At 40.1% G+C, this 16,449-nt stretch overlaps 1 protein-coding gene across 1 annotated transcript; it reads right to left on the bottom strand.

Moving 5' to 3' along the window:
• Positions 1-238: 238 nt before the first annotated feature.
• Positions 239-13,598, bottom strand: cnih2 (cornichon family AMPA receptor auxiliary protein 2). The gene is made up of 6 exons (XM_071461419.1): positions 12,048-13,598; positions 8,929-8,997; positions 5,868-5,915; positions 3,722-3,834; positions 3,499-3,642; positions 239-3,387 (listed from the first exon to the last, which is right to left on the bottom strand). The coding sequence occupies exons 1-6, from the start codon at positions 12,126-12,128 to the stop codon at positions 3,360-3,362; spliced, it is 483 nt and encodes a 160-aa protein (XP_071317520.1). The 5' UTR covers positions 12,129-13,598; the 3' UTR covers positions 239-3,359.
• Between the last annotated feature and the right edge of the window lie 2,851 nt (positions 13,599-16,449).

Below are 16,449 nucleotides of genomic sequence, written 5' to 3'. Positions count from 1 at the left end.
CAGTTATTTCGGTTCCTCTTAAGAGGTTGTGCGAATGTCTCTGAAACCACTTCTAAATGCAGCTGTTTTTCCACAGCTTTCAACGTGTGGCACGTCTACTGCACCACTCAGTGTCCTCAGTTATAAATTCCCCTCATTATCCTCAGAGTTACATTTTTTTTCTCCTCCAGTTGATCTCTGGTTTTGTCAGAGCATCACATCTTCAAAACTCCTCACAGATGGGCAGGAAAAAATAAACTTTTGTCATTACTGTTTTATTAGAATACGGCATGTGAATCGCTGTACACAATCGTGTAACCTAATAAATATAAAGTAATCCACCAAATTTACTGTAGCGTACATTAATGATAAATGTATAAAAGACAGATACAAATAGATATACTTAAATACAATTTTCTAAAATGCTTTGTTCAGAGCAACTACATAATGACATTCAACCGAGCTTTGTTTCTCCTCCTTTCCTCGTGCTCCTGTGCTTTAATAGTGATTGTCCAGACTCAACACACTCACATTGTTGGCAGAGTTTTGAGGTCTCAGGGTCTTGTGATTACTTTCATGGGAACATCATTTGGCACAACATGTACGGTCTACTTTTTCTTCATGAGCACTGACAGACTATTGAAGTTGCTTCAGTCAAGTAAATGGTTGAAATTCAAATCATACAACCAGTTTGCTCCCTCTAAACCCTCCGTTGATACTCAACTTATATCAAATGGATTGTGAATGACACAAGAGGTGTGTGTCTGTGTGTGTGTTTATCTTTGTGTGTGTTTGTGTGGTAAATCCCTATTACAGAGCTTCCTAAATCTGTTAGTAATCAAGGAGGTTCTGTCACATACTGATATGGTTTGAAATCCTGATACAGAACAACCACTGTCAAAGCTTAAACTTGTCATGTATGTATCACTTTTTTGGCATCACAGTTAGTTTTATAGTGGGAATTAAATAATAACCTGGTGATATTCTGTTTGTTTTCTCATTGTGAACAGATTCGATGAAAAAGACCAAAATCAACATTGAACTGATCCTACTATTGCCTTTGTAGCAAAAGTCAGGTTCTTAGCTTTTTAGCTTTTTAGCTTTTCCTTTGTGGCCACCGTTTCCAAAATCTATTAAAACCACATCAGTGAGCCATCAGCGGGTGACATGTTCCCTCATTGTGATAAACATGGGAACTGTATTTATTTATTTATTTATTTATTTTTTGAGTCAGTCCCAAATACTCACTTCTGCTGCCATAAAAACTGGTGTGGCAAATGTGTATTACTCCACTGCTGAAATCAGTCCCTAGGAAATGCATTATTTACTCCTGTTGGAGAAATGTTTGCTAAAAATTTACAGTGCCCATTCAGGAAGGTATTATTTTATTTTGAACCTTTAAACCTTTATACTGGTACTGTATTCATTAAATATCAGTATCCATGCGTGCTTCCAGTGAAAATATAGTTTCATATATTGCTAATTCACGCAACATGTCCTGCATGATTTACAAAATAATACAAATTTTGCCCATTTAAGAATTATAAAAGTCCTGAATGTCAGTGTTTGTCATGGATCAGTGACGTAACTGCTGTTGAAGCTTCATGTAAGCTCATGTTAAGGTGTGAATTTTAGTCAGTAAATCTTTTGACTTAATTAGAAACTTCTATAGGCAACAGTATTCGACATATTTTTTCCTATGTGAGTCCCACAGTTTATGTATCAGACATTTCCTCACCACCATTTACTACACGTGGAGCCGGTGTATGACAAACATCACAGTTTGTTCACAGGCTCTAGAGTTTCTGTTTTCCTACTGAAAATCACATGTGAACCATCACTTATCTACAAATAGATCAAACTTATGAACACATGATCGCAAAGGCAGCACCAGCTGAGGAGAGGCTTTGCTGTTTACAAATCTTGGTCATCAACAACATTAACGTCTTACACGTATCCCTTGAAACTGTGATATATGATTGTAGACGTATTGAGGTGACTTCACTGGTTTTACACTTCTAAAATAACTGAGACAGTGTCATAGAGTCATTATTGTCTCATCTGTCACTTGTTATTACATACACTTAATAACACTGCATCGATATGTCTCATGAATGACATTACATTGCTAGTTTGCTGTTTTTAATTGCTTTTTGTACATGAGATTTCTACATTCTACCTCATATCATAGTGAAAAGTTGCTGTGATAAAATGACTATAGTATAAATGCAGATGACTAAGAGTAAACTTCACTGGAAATAGGAATAAGGCGCTCCCTGCACACAAAAAATACAATAGAACTAAGTTTTTTTTTCTATTTTTTTCAAGTTAAAAAAAAACATTGTGCCAAAATCAAATGTTTTAAAGAGTAAAAAAAAAAAAAAGATAAGGATTGACAGTGCCTTAACGTGTATAGCTTAAGACACGCAGGCACTCTCTAGCCTCATCAATTTTCTTTTCACTTCTCCTGATTGACTTTTTAAATTTGGCACAATGTTTTTCAGATATAAACTTTTGGCATTATATGTCTTTATGTGAGCGTAAAGCTCTTCGGAAAGCATGAACCTAGAATGTAGCATAACATACGTCCTTACAGCTATGGACATACTTATGTTGAATGCACATTACAAGCATTGACTCTTAAAGTCAAACTTATGACTAATTCCTTGTTGTTTTAGTTTGACTTTTGTCAGAGGCTGGCGTGAGCAAAATGTCGTGTTGGTCTATGCTTCATCTTCATCCTGGTTCAAAGTGTGTGTGTGTGTGTGTGTGTGTGTGTGTGTGCGTGCGCACCAGTCTATTTCCCTGCTTGACCTGTGTTTCTTACAGTGCTTACGAGTGGCCTATACAATTTAACCTGTTTCATTTATGTACCTGTAACACATCAGAGCAGTTGTTTTATATCAGAGGTGTCTGACGTCTTAAATACATGGAATGAAACGAAAACAATTCTGCTTGGAGAGCATTTTGAAAACTCAAATACAGACGTATTATTTCATTTTCCAGCCTTAAGTGTTTGGAGGTTCACAGTGAGTTGAACGACTGGATCAGTAAGAGCAGCATGGGAAAACTCCAGCCCTTCATATTGTTAAATCATATAATGGGTCAAAGGCAACACAAACACCTGCTGCATCCTCTTTCCGTTTCATTTCCATCCTTCGAAACTTTGTCCAGCCACCTGAAAACAGCGGAGGCAACATCTTTACATTCACATTATCACTCAGATTGGTCTTCTTGTTTTGTCCAAGGTTAGACTGTTGAAAACCCAAGCCAGTGATGGGAAGGATACATAGATAGAAGAAGAGTTGACGTCTCCATTCACTCTTCTGGGTCTTTCTTACAGATATTTCCTTTAATTTCTCCAGATGTTCTCCTGCATGTTAGAAGCTCACCAAGGCATAGACCATACTTCAGCAGGAAATAGACCGTGGCAACAGATGAAAAAATAAGGAGAAAACAGTTATTGTGCTGCTCCAAAGTCTACTCTGACTGAAAAGATTGATATTATACTGTACTTACCTGTAGAGATAGTAGAAGAAAGAGAGCAGATAAAATCCCAGCTTACACCAGGACTCCTTCTGGCAATAGTTGAGAATGTCGGCGTTCATCACACTGACAGGATCATACATGACCTCTGACCCATCAGCTGGCCGGTGGAAAAACCTGGAAAAGCAGAGAGGTTTGGTTCACTCGCCCACCACACCCGACAAAAGCTTGTCAGACATCTGCAATGGGACTGTACCTCCACAGATGGTAGAAGAGCAGCGGGATATTTAGGCCAAGTGTGACCCACTCTCCAGCACACATGAACATCAGGCAGAAGAGGCCATGGATGGAGTACTCTGGTACCACCAACTAACCAGAACACAAACAGAAAGTCTGGTTAAAGGGGCTGCATATTACATTAGAAACTGAAGGGATTAGCTAATCACTGAAACACTCATGGATTGCACGAAACCAAAATCGAACTGCGAGTCAAACACTTCCACTCAGAAGATGTTAATGTCACACATGGCTCCCCGCTGTTTAGACATTTAGACTGTTTTATAGATGTTAGTAGAAGTTGGTGTAGTTTGGCATAGCTGCTTCAGGTTGCTCAGATCACTTAGCTTGTTTCTCTCAGACCTGAAGCACTTCCCATACGTGAGATTTATTCAGTGGTTTAAATAGATCTGGTGTTGTGTTCTCTGACAGCTGTTGCCCTGGCTGGAAAAACAACTGAGATAATCAGAGTTTTGTAGGTGGGATAAAAATGGAAATGTCATTTTCGCGTACCAGAGCCAGGCAAATAGCAACAGAAAAATGGCAACATGCGTGGGTATAACTGATGCAGCTGTACAGGTTACTATAGGTCTAATCTAACTTTTGCAAAGACTCTGTTTTAGCTTTGTTTTTGTTCTCCACCAACTCCTGAGGGAAATACCTGTTGCTTTAGCTGCTAAATGCTCTGTTACATTCACCAGCTAGTTGCTAACTTTGGCTGAAATTTGGTGCTGAACAGCCAGCATACAGTGGATTTATCAGAGCTATTTCACTGAAAACAGCTGCCTACTGCAGCACAAATGACAATATAAACAGTAAAGCTGCTGGCTGTAAAGACAAAACAATGAGCTGAAAGACACAAAAATGTTTTGTACAGCTGAGGGAAACTGCAGAATCAGGTGATAACTTTTTGTGGGTTCAGTACTACAGGTGGCCCCTTTCACAAAATAGCCATGTGATCCAGTGTTGACAGAAAAATATTGACTATAGCTGCTTTAAAAAGAGAAATAACAACACTTTCTTTGTTTTGACCTGACGGCCTTTAAACTGCTCCGAGCAACTGTTAGCACAGCTTCTGCGCTGACTGGCAATGATTGGACAAACATGTCACCTCTGATTGGGAAGGGCAAGATAACCCTCTGGGCTGGGCTGGCTTGAACACAATGACGTTCTGAATAATTAAGTGAAAATGAAATGGGAATCTAATCTGACTTCCAGAAAAAAATGATCACCTTTCTATTTGAAACCTGATCAGACAGTAGATGTTTTTTTCTGCATTTGTGAGTGTTATGCCTTTCTGCATGTCAGCTCCCTCAGCAGCTGTTAAAGGTTATTGAAATCATATTTGCACTTCAGCAGATACATTGAAAAATGTGTATCATCTAATTTATTCTTCAATTATAAGGTGATGGAGTGGGTATGCATCAGAGGCACTTCAGCTCCTTGCAGTGCACCCCTGTGGAAAATAATGAATCAATAAATCACAGTCATTATCAGATCAGTCAATAGCAAACATCTGCAAATCAGTAGCTTCATACACATAAAACCCCCAATGATTATTTTTACTATGAAACTAATAGACTTTATTCCCATGTCGGCAATTTTTAACTGACTAATTGTTAATCTTGAAAACATTGTCTAATCATAAAAACATGTATCTTTTCACAGCATGAACTCAGAGCAAACCTCAACAGTGTACTGTGCATAAATAAATGGGCTCTGATAGTACAGTTAGCATTTTACCTTCTCTGATAAAAATTAAACCTCTTATTGTGTTGTTTGTTGATATAAATCTACTGTTCTACCAAAGGCTTTTGACCATTTTGAACACATACACATTCAAAATGGCCTCTGTAGCATGACAGCTTTTAGGGACCTTGAGTTCTCTTCCTGAAAGCTGTGAAATGCACAAAGAAAACACAACAGGCACAAATCCTACTGCAATGTATCAGTGCTCTCCTTTGCTGTGTGTCTGCAGAGCAGTGACGGTGACTTGTTGGAATGTGAAATGAATCAGTGTGCGTCATGGTCCTCACAATGGTTAGAGAGACAAATGGTCATGGTTGTCTGAAGCCGCCCTGTTTTAGTCATCCACCAGCAGCAGGTGAAAAACAGCTATTACTCACTCTGCGAAGCAGGTTGCAGATTCTTTCAATGTTGAGAATCCTTTCCCTCTGTGGAGCAGACATAAAGAAAGTAAGATTGACAATCTGCCTGTTTTTGCATCCTTTTTTATTCTATAGCATGTTTAACGATAACCAGAAAATCCAAAAAGAATTCCTGCTTGAATATAAACTCTGTGGATCTGGTGAACATGCATCCATCTATACAACATATTTGATTATCTCTGTACAGGTCATACTCCTCCACCTTGACTGGCATCACACAGTATAAGCTGAGAAAGAATAGACAATTTATGAATAATAACTGACTCACTAACCAATTTCATTTCTTATCTTAAACTCAATTTTTTTCTATTATATATTGAAAATATTGAGTTTTCATTCACCTAAGCTTAAAAAAAGTTGTGCACTGTGAATACAGACAAAAACTGATTGAGACTGTTCAACATCACAAAAATACAGCAGCCACCTTTGAAGCAATGACGGTGATGTATGTCTTGCAAACCTAATGTCTCCTGTGAACAGTGAGGGAAGCCTGAATAATCAATTTTAGAAATGAAAGTCATCCATCCTTGACTGTAGTTGCCACCCAGCAGCTGGGGGCCTCTTATGGTGATGTTTTATTTGGGTGTCCATTGATTAGCTGGCAAAGGGAAATGAGATGTTCTGCTGCAGTTTTTTTTTTAGATGAATCTGTTGCCATCACCAGGCTGATGACTGAGCAGGTAAACAAAAGAACCAATAGTCAGATATTTGTTTGCCTCATTTATTCTGTCAGACAAACATGCATGAGACAGGCAGCATGCTGTAATGTCTGGGGCTGTATGCGCCACACTGGTTCTTGTCTCCTGTGTATTTAACGAAGCCTCGGCAGAAAACACCCTCATACCCATTTATTTGACATATTGAGGTATCTGTCTTAATTACATTATTGTAGCTTCCAGTATTAAGGCCTCTGCACCTTTTATGAATCGTTGGCCATAAATTCAAACTCCCGTGGTGACCTGAAAGTGGATTTTGCCCTGAATCTACTGCCAGACCCTGTCTCTCCAGTCTCACTGTGTATTTACAGTTTGTTCTTTTCTGCTGGCTTTGTGCACCACAACACTGAGCTTTACAATGTAAACAGCACGATACTGGACCTGCTGTCTAAGATACTGTCCCTTGAACCTTATTATTTCCTATTGCACATATAAATTGTTTTCCTGCAGTAAATCTGGTTGGATTTTACAGCCCGGAGCCTCCCTGAGGTGTCCCAATTTGTCTCAGGTCATCCAGTTCACTCTGAATATTTAATTGTTCCAGCAAGAGGAGCACAAGTGAAGACATTAATTAAAGACAGATGAGACATTTCACCATATGCAGAACAAATAACAGCAGCAGCAACAAATTCAGGGCAAAGTATGTTGTCAACCATGTAGTTTGATTAGTAATCTAATCTAAAGAGGGATAATGATGGATCCTCTCCATGTGGCTCTACTCTTTATGGGGTGATTCATCATTTAAGGCATTCAAGAGGAAGTAATTCTGCATTTCACTCACTTTTTGTCGACCAGCCAAACACAGTGTTTCATAGACTGACGAGACGTCTCCCTTTGAGACTGTGACTGTGATTCATGGCCGTACATAAACCTGATCTGGAAACACATGTTTAGTCTCTTCCAGTTTGTCCTTCTGTAATATTTACAGATTTTTTTTATTTTTTATTTTTTTATTTTTTTGGACAATAGCACTTGAGTGAAAGCATTTTTCGGCAACAGAATTAATCTATTTTCCAAGCCTGTTGTCTTGTTGAGTCTTCATCTTGTTTTGCAGTTTATTGATTTTCTGGAGAGACTGGTGGCAACACATCCTGGCAGATCATGTTATTTCTGACACGTTGACATCATGACAAATTTAGGTTGTCTGTTATTGACTGAAAAACACCTGTGCAATGTGATGCGAGCCAATACAATAGCCTTGATTCACATAGTGCTGTCATGATGTTCAACATCCGAGGAGGAAAAATAACACATCCACTTGAATGTGTTTTAGCCAGAGCTGCATTGTATTTGATTGCATTGCATTTTACAGGTGTTGCGGTTATTGTAGCTTCTACGCCTCCACACTCCTACTGTCTGTTTCCTCTCCCACTCCTCATCACTCTCACTCTGCAGTTCAGATGCAGCAATCTGCATGATTGCTAGAACATTAGCTACCTTGTGAAAAAGACATTCACAGGTGCTGCTAACTTGCTAAATGAATAACGGACTCATGGTAATGTTATTTTATGTTTTTAAAAGACAAGGAGAAAGGTGCACCTACTGAATGATAAGCAGCACTGCAGGAAGAGAAGACAAATATTTGTACTTACTTTGGCTTTGTAACTTTGCAACTGAAGTGAATACATTTGTTCTTGCTGCCGTAGGATGAACCCTTGTACCTTTATTGTGGTGACAGGACAGTATCTCACTGTATAAATAGGGGCTTCATTTGCATTGGTCTCTTTAACTGATTAAGCCAACGAGCCAATGTCTTTGTAGAAGGTTGATTGCTTCAATCTGCATGCAAATGAGTGTTCAAGGCAAACGCTGCCTGTGCGCCACTGTTGCAATCACCTGGAAGCTTGGATTAGTACATATTGTTTTCAAAGTATTGCAAATATTTGATGTTGAAAAATTAATGGATTCACTAAATGTATCTGAATAAAACATTTGAAAGGTCTCAATCCAAATCTGAAATCACAAAATGTTCATTTACATCAAGTGCTGCTTGTTTTTCCTGATGATCACAGGCATTACTGAGGGTTTTTTCCATGAAACTGTGATTTATTTTTACACTGGTCGTTATAAAATCAGTGTTTCTATGAGGAGTTTGTGAACTGCGGTTAGAAAATGTGTAACACTGCCTGCTGAATTTAAGGTCATATGCAACAATTTTGCAGTGAAACCTTCCATTTGTTCTCAGCCTCTCTCTCTCTGTAAACCACTGAGATGTTCCACTTGAAGCTGAAAAGAAGGGATTTCTCTGTGTGCACACGAGGGTTTGATCGTTCTTGAAAGGAGCGAAACAGCACGGCTCTTACCGCTCTGGTAGGATTGCTCTGATCAATGGGGTTTTTGAAGTCTGTGCGAAGCTCATCAAACGCAATGATCTGAAAAATAACAGACATATGTGAGTTTGTTTTCATTTAGTCGCCTTTGAAAAACCAGTGAATGCTCATACTGTACACTCATGAGACATTGTCTTGTTTTAAGTCTCAGCCTGTTGTGTGACAGTGTTGCATTGTGATGGTAACTACCAGTTGATTGTACTGCACATTCGCTACATCCTGTACAGCTGCAGCCACATTGTTCACTTTGTCTAAACACACATGGTGATTAAATGCTTAATGCGTCCAAGTTTAATTACATACAGCCTTGTTCTTCCCCCTTTGCACTTTATATGTGGTATGAGTTCCTATTCTGTCTATACCATGTGTCTTTATGTAGTTTCTTACCGTCTGAGGAGCTAAAAGCCTGCTTTAAATTCTCCCCTTTGTCATAGTGTTATTTTCAGTGTGACCCTTATTTCTAGATTTCCATCTCATCTAAACTTGTAAGACCAGTCTGTATTTAATGGGCCTGATAATGAAGTTCCCATTAGAAACTGAACATCCACGGAGACGCAGATGGCCGTCAGAGGAACTCATTTGCAATGATTAGCATTTTTCTGGCAGGATTAAAACAGTTAGTGCACATCAAAAGTGACGTTTGGGGAAAAGCTGTTAAATTTAATAACATGCAGGACTTAAAATTGATGCTTTGTTGAGTTTATAGGAGGATTATAGGAAGTCTATATAAATTATTTGGCCATTTAAGCAAACATAAAAATCTTATAAATGGAGGACACCTCTGGGGTTCTACTTCAGGCTCTTTAAAGACTTCTTGTTTTTTTAAAAAAATTTATTCCTGCTTCCCAAGGTGCCAGTAATTATTTACAGTGTGAAAAAAAAGATGCCAAAAGAAAAATAATAATAATCAAAGAAAACTGAAGGAAATCAAGTGGCTATATGGCAACCACAAAACTGAGTCCCCCAATAACTCACTCCAATCACCAACACAGCTCAAGGCTCCTGCTCCCTGCTCAATGCCACACCACACTCCCTTTGAACCAGGCCAAGGCAGGGATAGCCCCTCCCACAGGGCATAATATTTACCCACAAAATACATTTTGTGTCCATTTGTCCAGATTTGTCTCAACACATATTCCATTTACAACTTCACACATTCAACTACATTTTGTACAATATTTCTGTAGGCTGCTACCAACATTTTCCCTCCCACAATAAAATGATTTGAGGGTTAAAAATAATAATAAGGATGAACACGGATCAAAAACCCTCTTCACGTGAATGTAAAGGCGTATGTATGAATGTATAGGAACAGGAAGTGCCGTGACTTGGTTTGGTTCGCTGTGACAGCAGGTGAAGATGTGGTGTGTTGTGAGAGGTGAGTGGGCATGACATTTACGTAAATGTGTGCATTAATGAACATAGAGCCACCAAGGGAAACGCGACTAATTGATGAGGTTAATAAAGTAAGGATAGGTGTGTGTGTGTGTGTCTGCGCTGTGCGCTGTGAGCAGTCAGTGACGGAGCTGCTCCGTCACAACACCACAGAGAAAAGTGTCACTGTTCAGTTACACTGATCTCACTCTAGTGTGAGTGATCATTGCTCTCTCCATCTCCCTGATTAATAGCTCTATAAATATACTAATAATTCTTGGTGTAAAGGCCACCAGCTGCGTTTATCATCAGTTCAGCTTGTAAACATCAAGCTCCACTTTAATGCCTCATTGATAAGCGATAATAAAAAACAGGCATTATTTGCAGATAAATGACCATCGACACTGATTGATATGAAAAAAGAACCCGTCTATCTGTGGGGAAAAGAAACAGCCCTGGAGGTGTTTCCCTCCCATGAGTCTATACGGTTCTCCCTCATCTTCTTTCACACTGTTGTAAACAGATGCAGTTTCCATGGCGACATGGTGAGCCCCTATGTGGGCACCATGGTTACTACGGCACCGCACAGCCGTTCTGATTGGTGGAGAACCACACAGAATTGGGGTGCTGTAGCCTTCTGGTGGAGGCAGTCTGGGGGAAGGGGTGAACATAACCATAGTTTGATAAGCGTTTTAATCACATGCTTGAGTGCTGAGCCAGACACACGCTTCTCCCCGTCTCTTTCACACACAGACACACTGACTGACTCATAGTCTCACCCACTTAGTCAATTGGTATGTTAGTCATTTCAAGTCTTATATTCATAATGATGCGTTTTGTATTTCACATTGTTCCTGCGTCCATGGATCGCATGTTAAAGGTGAGAGATCAAAGCTTCACTGTTTGTGGAGTCTGTACTTGTGTAACCAGCAAATCGAGCGCACCGGTCTCCAGCGATATCTGTGCAAATTCCACTCAAATGCCGCAGGCAGACAGGTTCACGAGAGTCTGGTGGTGAGATTTATCATCGTTGTGTGTTGTCACTTCCCTGTACTTATTACGTTCAGTTTGCTGGAGCCGGAGCATCTTGTTTGAGGAACTGTTTATTGCCAGTACTTTGGGATCATAGGTGTATTTAATGTGGAGGGATGGAGCCAGCTGGAATCTGTCCCTTTCTTGAGTATACAAGGGTCGGACGAGCTCCTGTTTGTTATACTGGTGATAAACCACCAAGAAACCAGGTCACTTAAAGACACTATGTGGAAATAGATTCAAAAATTCACAAATCAAGACTTTACATGCAACTGTGTTTTTCAAACTCATGCTTCTCCTCAAATTCTGTGGTGCTTCATGCACCTCAAAAATTAAATATCATCCAGCTAATTATGTCTTTGAAACCTGCTGTTTGAAATGAAAGGGAACAAAGTGTCATTTAGTGGCTTTCAGACAGTCACATATAAGTACAACTACACTGTGATTTTCTTTGAGATTCAGCTGCCACAGTAATGCTTGTCGTTACCTCTCAAGGACCTGAGCGGAGTGTGTGTGTGTGTGTGTGTGTGTGTGTGTGCTGTGCGCTGTGTTCCTTTCGGTGCTGTACAACTGTGTGTAGGTGGATGTGTTTGTCTGCCTGTGTGGGATGGAGCGTGGACGTTCTCGGGCTCTACATGTGCCCATTTTAGTTTCAGTGTGTGCTGTGGTTGCACAGAGCTACTCACCTGCCATATGACAAAGAAGATGAGAGCAGCGCACAGCACCAAGGTGAGCATGTAGCAGAAGGCCGCAAAGGTGAACGCCATGGCTGTTCCAGCCAGCCTGACGACAAGACGGGTCGAGAGAGAGAAAGGGAACCCCCCCCCTCCCGCTCTCTGTCTCTCTGGCTATTGCTCACTCTCCCTCTTTATTTTAGTGGAGGTTACTGTCTGTTTCCCCCTCTGACGCAAGCTGTATTGTCCAGGTAGGTAAAGCACTCAGTTTTAGTAACAATCAATAACCAGCTTGAGCTGTGGCTTCACTTCCACTCATGCTGCGTCTTTGTCTCTTCTCTGACAGCAGGATGACCCCCTTCCTCGCTTTGATTTAGGAAGCACTTATATTGTCTGTTCACAGCCACAGTTGTCTGTTGTTGGCCTGATGCTCCTCTTTTCAGTCTCTGACAGGCAAAATGTCTGTCTCCTCCTCCTCCTCCCTGTAGTTTCTCTTTCGCCAAAGCCTACACATATTTTTTTTTCCTCTCACAGTAATGCAAACCACAAAGTGTGCGACTGACACGCTCGCAACAGAAGCACAGGATTCCTGTCGATAGTAAGCACAGCACTGCGTTTCAGCAAGGATTATTGTCTAAGATGGTTATGGCTTGTGATAGGTCAGTAGTTTGTCGTATGGCTTTCAGTTCATCTGTTGCTCTAAATCAAGAGCAGTGTCAATGACGCATATTTTAAATCATACTTCACACATGTAAACAACAGTTTGCAGATTAGCTGAGCTATTATTTGCAGAGACAGCCTCTTGGTATATTACTGACTTTGTTACAAAATCTTTGAGAAATTCTTTGCCACCACATGAATCTGATCATTTGCTGAACAAGACAAGATATTGCTCTGCACATTTGACAGTTTTCCTCACAAAGCAAATTACTGGTTGTCAGTGTTGATTTTGCAGTAAAGTAAGGTCCAAATCAGTGAGGAAGCAAATATTGGAATTAGGTTGCAAATGAAATGACTATTTAACGCCAGTATCACACATACAAGATCAGAGCACAGTGTTGATGATAGTTTCAGTTAGCATGGATCAATGTCTGGACTGATCTTAATATCGAGTAGAGAATACCTGTGTCTGGCTGGAGACGAGTCTGCCACTGAACAGTCCACTCTTTCCTCGTCTCTGTCAATTTGGGTCGGCACCATGTCAGAATTCTCTCAGTCGCATCCCTCAGATTTCTCCAAAAACATTTAGACTAGTCTTTGCTGACAGGCTGCTGCAGGTTAAACAGTTAAATTCAGGGGGGGGAATTTAAGCAGAAACCTGCAGAACATCTACATGTTGAGACGCATTTACTCTGATTTTGAGTAAATGCTAAAATCTCCACAGCCCTCAGGAGTCATTAGTTAATTAGTCCACCTTGTTATTGTCTCCCCCCTCCTTATTTACCTTCTTTCTTTCTTTCTGAACTCTCCTTTCTTGCTTTCTCCTCCAGAGATTTTGAAAACAGACCTGAATGTGTTTCCTGAGTCTACTGTCTCTGTCTCTCTCCCTCTATTTCTTAGACTGCGAGAGAAATATTTCTATCACGCTTGATGTTATAACGGTCGACCAATAGCATCGCTCTGCCGCCCTCCCTCTCTTATTTGCTCTCTTCTTCCTCTCTCTCTCTCTCCCTCTCTCCCTCCTCTCTGCCTGTCAGTCTCCCTCCCTCTCACATTTATACATTTCCATAATCCCTTGTTCCCCAGAGACTGATGAGGGGGCAGGGCAGGCTGCAAATGTTTTTCCCTTTGTCTGTATCTCTCTCTTTCTCCCTCCTTCTATCCAAAGCTTTCACTCATCCGTCATTTCATGAGATTTATGTCTGTTTCTTGGAGGGTGTTGCTCTCAGTCACCTGTCATTTCTTTCAAATCTCTGCTCTATTAGCTATTCACTCAGCAGCTATTAAATTGCTCAGTTTCACTTCTCTTATTTTTTTTCTAACCACAGCTCATTTCAGAAAACACTGTTGGTATTTAATGCACAATGCTGCCACTTTTTTTTTTTTGTTAAAAGCACCCACTATTATCATGACTGATTCTCCACATTGATCACATTGTATAGTATTTCTCTGACAAATGCCAAAATCAGGATCAACAGCTTTGACAAACGCAGAATACACAAACAATATTTGTGAAAGTAATTCACCACAGGTCATGATAGCTGTAATTTTCTGCTGTTAAATGGCACAGCGTGTCTGTGTCAGGACTGTGGTCAGGACAGGGTCAGTATGATGATGTAATGCAGCTCCCAACTCACAGCTTTATCAGATGAGCTTGAATACTCCTTCATCGCCGCCACCTGTTATTTTCCAAATATATTCATATGAATGGATGATAAACTGGTTATTTAACACTAATAGATACATGACAGTGGATATTATTATTATTATTATTATTATTATCCACTAAACTTAGTTTTAGTGAACCTCGCAATTTTACTACCAGCAGAAGCTGGACATGTTAGCTGTTTACCCATGACTGATAGCTAACTATTTGAACTACCTGTCCATTGACTCAAAGCATTTATCTAATTATTATTTCAATTCCTTTGCTCCCTTGCTAACTAGTTTCACACTTGTAAGTTAAATTTACCTAAGATCAGCATCACCCAGTGTGTAATCCCATGTGGTTGTTTATTTTCCATAAACGCCTGCAAACTGCAGAAGTACCACCTGGGGTATAAATGCATCTGACAGGGATTCAATAATGGATCCAGAGGGAGAGAAGCACTGATTAGTGATTTGATCAGTGAGACAGAAATCAGACCATCTCCAGAGTCTGTCTGCTCCTGCACAAGGCCGGATCATAGCAGATCTTCAGTCAGTGATGGAACAACATCAGCTTTAAACCTGCATTAACTGATTTATTGGTGACTTGAAGGCAGTGGAAACAAGCTGCAAATACAATGCTGACATATTGTTACCTTTGTGTTTGACATAGTACATGTTAGCAAACAGTCGCAACTTCCTGCATCCAGTAGATATGGAAAACTACAGTTTTTCAGTTAAAGTCTTGTGTGTGTGTGTGTGTGTGTGTGTGTGTGCACCTGATGAATGTAAGTCCAATATTCACTCTGTTACTGACTCCTGAGGGAAATATCTGGCTCTTTAGCTGTAATTGCTCCACTATGTTCAATAACTAGTCCCTAACTTTGTCTATTTGCCATTTGGTGCTGGGCAGGTAGCGCAGTGGGTTTATCAGAGCTTTTTCACTGGAAACAAGCTGCCTGCTGCAGCCAGAACAACCCTGATGAGAGAAGCGGTGCTGAAACAGAACAGTAAGGGTTCAGATTTTAAAACCAAAGCAATGAGCTGAGAGACACCAAGCTGAATAGATGGGAACAGCAGTCTGGTGATAATTCTCTGGGCTAATCACTGTGAGCACCTGCTTTCACATTCAACTGTTGATGTGATCTGTTAATTATACATTTATTGATTATTGGCACTTTAGGAATAATTTGGGCAGATTTTGCTGTTTTTCCTTCCTTCTTTTCTTGGCTGAAACAAACCTGTGGCTGTGTTTTGTCCAGTGGAAATTGACAGAGTCGCAGCAGTTCCCTCAAAGTTGGGAAATACACTCAATGAGCAGTTTATTAGGAACACCATATTAACACTGAATAGTCCCTTCCTTTATTCTCAGAGCAGCATCAGTTCTTCATGGCATGGATTCAACATCATTTCAGTTAGCTGCAAATTCATGGTGTTCATGAAGCTCCTGACCTGTATCTACATAATTTCATGTATTGCACTGCTGCCACATGATTGGCTGCATACATTGTATCAAGTTATTTGATTATTATCAAGATTATCAAGAACAAAAGAGTATGATTACAGTTTAAACTTCTTTAGTTGGTCATCATGTTAGATTATAAGAGAATTAGACAGCTCCTACAAGAACGGTGCATTACAGTAATTCTTTTTGGACTTTAAGACTTTGGGACATTGACCAACAGAAATAAACTATTTTCAATGTGAAAACAAAATCTCTACAAACTGACTGAAATGAATCTCAGAGAGACTTTTCACGCAGCCACATTGCTAATCTGCACAGTTACATGTCTGTATACACACAGCCTTGCTCCAGACCTCTGAATCATCGCCCACATCTTAAAGCGAAATGTAATGGTGCTTCTTTCTGATTATCATGCTGGTATATCCAGTACATAGCATATGGCTGGTGGCTTGTCATGGAAATATGGTGTGAAAAATGCAATCTGGGTTACAGCACTGAGCAGTGAACGGGTGCAATTCAGCAATCTGGGTTAGTGTGTTAGCCACTGATGGTTAAGCAGTGGCTGTGGTCTATTCTGGTTTACTGTGTTGTCAGTGGTTGGGGATTCCCCACAGCCTGGTCAAACTGTGTCGAGAATCGAGA

This window comes from Trachinotus anak, unplaced genomic scaffold (genome assembly GCF_046630095.1).
Source record: "Trachinotus anak isolate AG129_WGS33_773 ecotype Australia unplaced genomic scaffold, CSIRO_AGI_Tana_v1 ptg000024l, whole genome shotgun sequence".
NCBI lineage: Eukaryota > Metazoa > Chordata > Actinopteri > Carangiformes > Carangidae > Trachinotus > Trachinotus anak.
The sequence above is the reverse complement of the archived record's forward strand: the minus strand, read 5'-3'. Positions and strand labels throughout refer to the sequence as shown.

What these genes read in the sequence shown, in the direction of transcription:
- cnih2 (XM_071461419.1), bottom strand. Translation starts at nt 12,128, where the DNA reads ATGGCGTTCACCTTTGCGGCCTTCTGCTACATGCTCACCTTGGTGCTG. An exon ending in TCTTCTTTGTCATATGGCAG is followed by an intron (nt 8,998 to 12,047) that starts GTGAGTAGCTCT and finishes GTTATTTTTCAG; the next exon opens with ATCATTGCGTTTGATGAGCT. An exon ending in CTCTTCTACCATCTGTGGAG is followed by an intron (nt 3,643 to 3,721) that starts GTACAGTCCCAT and finishes CTGCTTTTCCAG; the next exon opens with GTTTTTCCACCGGCCAGCTG.